Raw genomic sequence first — 4,238 nt, forward strand, 5'->3', positions numbered from 1 at the left:
GCACAAGCGTGCATGAAAAGGCATGTTTGATGTTTTTCCCCGCTCTGCGTGTTATGTAGATAATTAAAGGACTAAAAAGCAAGTAAGGACATAACGGTGTATTAGCAACAGGGTTAGGGTTAGGGTTAGGGCGATATTACTGCGTTACAGTCAAATGCAATGTGATGACAGTAATGTAAAGGCTGTAGAGCAGGGCATGAATACATTATGTATGAAATGTCCCTCCTTGTAATTACTAAAGAGAAGAGATACATTCATTTGTTTAAATCTGTCGTTATCTTTACACACACGCGCATGCACTATCAGCATATATACTCACACACTGATGTATGAAGGTGAGGTGGCTGCCGCGTAATCAGACAGCCCCCAGCAGTTAGAGGCTCACCACAGTTTCCTCCGTAGTGAAGTAGATTTGTAATTGAGCAATAAAGACTAACAAGCCAGACGATTATGGTACTCATTTCCTTTAGTCATTGTACATGAGAAAAGGGAGTGACGATTTATTATCTATCTGCAGGCAAGGGCAAGTCTACCAATTAAATCATCATCAACATCACTGCAGCAAACTGTTCTGGGAAATCTTCCCCTCCGTAAATAAGAAGGAACATAAAAAAGAGATCAGATACTGCAGAAGGTGACGTACAAAGTATTCAGGATTAAAACAAGCACAAGCATGTGTGCACCTGCGAATCCTAACATTAACCTTAAATCTGGTTTTAATCCATTTTCTGTCATTTTTCTTTCAGAGAGCTGATGTCGAACACCTCAGAGATGTTCTGTCCCCTGCTAAAAGAAATGATGAAAAGGAACCACACCGAAGCACAAACGTTGTTGGTTTGCTTCCATGGTCTGGTGTCCTGCCTGGGGATTATGGAGAACGCCCTGATCCTCTGGGTGGTGGGTTTCCGCCTGCAGCGCCGCACTGTGACCTCTGTCTGGGTACTCAACTTGGCCATGTCTGACTTCCTGACGACGCTGACGCTGCCGCTCTTCACCATGTACCTTAACGCCAAACATAGCTGGGAGCTCGGCGGAGTACTTTGCAAAGCACAGGCTTCCATCTTCTTCTTGAACATGTTTGTGTCGGCCTTCCTGTTGGCCGCCATTTCATTGGACCGCTGCCTTCTGGTGACCAAGCCAGTGTGGAGCCAGAACCATCGCTCAGTGGCAGGAGCATGGAAGGTGTGTGCATTGGGTTGGCTGTGGGCAGCGATCAATACGCTACCTTACTTCGTGTTCCGCTCAGTGAATGGGAGGAATGGAACGGAACCACATCAGAGGAAGCTGTGCTATCATCATTTCGCCATGTATTCATCCTCTCAAGCCACTATGGAGAGAGACTGCGAAGTGAGACAGGCAGCAACAGCCATTTCCAAGTTGCTGCTAGCATTCCTGTTCCCTGTGGTGGTGATTGCAGGGAGCTACATCCACATTGCTGTAAGCCTGAGGAACAGAAGCAGGAGGAGGAAGCAGAGTGCCAGCAGGCTCACTAATGCCCTTATTGAATCAAACAAAGATGGACAATCAGGAACATCAAATACCCCTCAAACCACAAAAAACACTAACATAGGTCTCAAGCCTCTGGCCTCCAGTGCATCTGTATTCAAGTCAACTCCTTCCTTATTCCCCACCAATCAAAGTCTGCTGTCCCAGAGCTTCACTAAAATGGTGACATTTGTGATTGCAGCGTTTGTACTGTGCTGGGCTCCCTATCACATCTTCTGTGTACTCGAAGTGGTAGCCCACTACAAGAAAAACCTCTTCAACAAGGTGGAGGCAGGGCTACCCTTAGCCACAACCTTTGCATTCTTGAATTCAGTGCTGAACCCAATTCTGTACGTCTTCAGCTGCCCAAACTTCAGCGTGAGAATACGACAGAGTCTTGGAGCAGTGTTTGATGGTCTGGTAGACGAAAGAGGGTTACTGGTGGGTCCAGGAAAAAGTTTAAAAGCACCGATTAAGCGGAGGTGCAGTCGAGATTTGGGGCTTGAAACACCAGATACACCAAAGGGATCCTGTTCAGCTTCCGTCCAAAGACAAGAATCAAAAACTGAGGTGGAACTTGGCTGCTAGATTCTGTTCGATTTTTGTCTTTTGTTATGTTTGATTTAGTTGAGTGATTGATTAATCACGTCAGACATGGCTTAATGCACACGTAGGCCCACTTAAATGGATGCCCTTTGTTCTGTCACATAAAAACTGTTGGCACCACAGCACCACAAAAAGCATGTGGAACAAGAATTAGCATAGACAGACATGATGTTTTTGTGATGTTTAGCCATGCTACTGGCTACCTTTTTGTTTTGTTGTTTTAAATATCTTGAAATCAACTGGATGGATTGTAACCCTGAACATAAGCATGTTAGCATGCTTATATTGGCATTAGGCAGAGGGTGAGCCTCACTGACCTTAGTGATCCCCTGACTTTTAACATTAGCGCCACCATGAGGTGGACATCAGTGCTTTTACGTGAGATCTTAGCCGTTTCTCAATACCCAGTACGCCAAGTTCGAACTTGTGAACTCCCAGGGGACGGGAGGACGGGAGAACGGGAGGACGGTCCGCTCCGCTCCTCGGCCACGGCTATCACGAAATGCATTCTGGGATACGTAACTTCCCAAAGTCCACACAAGTCTCCACCGATGCATCCTCGATGAAACGGGTGGGGCAAGAACACATCCGGGGTATTCGACCGTACTTGGCCAGATGCGAACTTTGAATTGGAACAGTACTTGGTCCGGCGCTGATGACGTTTCTCAAGTCCACAAGAACAGAAGTACAGAGAAGAACGCATATTGAGAAACGGCTCTTGAGTCGTGATTGGATCAGTTAGAGGGCTCCATTCATCTTTTTTTTTTATTTTCATGCACTCTGCAAAAGTGTTAGGTTTTCCACAAGTAATAACTTTGAGCAAACCTGAGTGTTTGACTAACAGCTGGAACATTCATCAAAATCCCCTAAGGATCCTGTGCAATGGAAACGTTCACTACTCCAGTAAATAGGACGAACCACAGATACAACTTTGCAGGAGGAGATAGATTAGACTGCTCAGCTCACAGAAGCCTTCAGCTCAGCTATAGCCACAAAGCTAAAGTTATGCTAGCAAAATTCAATATCAATAACTTTGTGTACAATTGACAAACAGTAATTCAAACAATAATTCTAAAGACTAGACCATGTCATTGTCCCCAAATCAAGTTTCTCATGAACAAATGCTGTGTACTGTCCACAGCAGCCAGATGGGAGATGATAGCAAATACTGACATGCAAAAACACTCAACTAAGAAGGTGGACATGTAAAACAGTATAACTGTACTGTCTTTGTTTCTGTATTAGATATCTAGGAACCTACTCCAATATTTGCATTTTCATACATGCCTGAACACTCCTGATCTTAGTGGGAGTCTCCTCCTCTTAGTGGGAGTCTCCCAGTTTTTTATTGTGGTACAAGTCAAATGAGTGTTTCGCAGTTTCTGTGTGGGATAAGTGTCATGGTACCTGGCAACCCAACCCAGAGGCAGAGATGAGCATGCACAACCAACCCTGCCTGACATGTGTCACTGGTCACTGTGCTCACTCAAGCCTTCCACTCAGTTTGAAGGAGAAATACACTCCCAAATTTCACTCCGCCTGATGCAAGGCCTTCCCTGATGTCAGACAGAACTGTCAACTCGTTACGCATTCATATTCAGAATCAGTCAAATGTCTCACTCTTGCCTCCACTCTGCAGTCTTCCTGCTGGCAATGATGGCTTCTCAACACTCTCTCTCTCTCTCTCTCTCTCTCTCTCTCTCTCTCTAACAATGTTTGCACTTGATATTTTTGTGATGTAAATTTTAGATGTTAACTTTTTTGTACATTTTGTATGTTTTTAATTTATTCTTTGTGAGATATGCATTTACAATTCATTAGAAGTTACTCTACTTTCACTTCCTTGTATTAATTCTATTAATGTGGTGTTGGTGTGGTTATATGGAGGCAGGGGTGTTTTGCTTTTGCGCAGCCTGATGTTGGCAGACTCAGTCACTGCCATTAATGAAAAGTGTTTTGTTTGTCTGTATCACTCTGATATTAAATTAGGTATTTTGCACAGACAGAAACTATTGGTCTGGTTCGGTTGATTTGATTTTCATTCACTCTTCGTGACATTTATTTCCATGTTATCATTTGATTCTTGTGTCTTGAAATTTTTCAACTTTTCCCTTCTTACAGTATATAAGTGCAAATGCAAAGATGTG

The 4,238-nt window shown here is 44.0% G+C and overlaps 1 protein-coding gene across 1 annotated transcript; it reads left to right on the top strand.

The window, feature by feature from the left end:
• Positions 1-753: 753 nt before the first annotated feature.
• On the top strand, positions 754-4,023 carry LOC311251153 (prostaglandin D2 receptor 2-like; the record flags this gene model as incomplete). Its single annotated transcript, XM_084343480.1, has 1 exon — positions 754-4,023. The coding sequence occupies one exon, from the start codon at positions 754-756 to the stop codon at positions 2,071-2,073; it is 1,320 nt and encodes a 439-aa protein (XP_084199606.1). The 3' UTR covers positions 2,074-4,023.
• Positions 4,024-4,238: the final 215 nt, after the last annotated feature.

The sequence above is a fragment of the Pagrus pagrus genome (genome assembly GCF_965226575.1).
Source record: "Pagrus pagrus genome assembly, chromosome: 2".
In the NCBI taxonomy this organism is placed as follows: Eukaryota; Metazoa; Chordata; class Actinopteri; order Spariformes; family Sparidae; genus Pagrus; species Pagrus pagrus.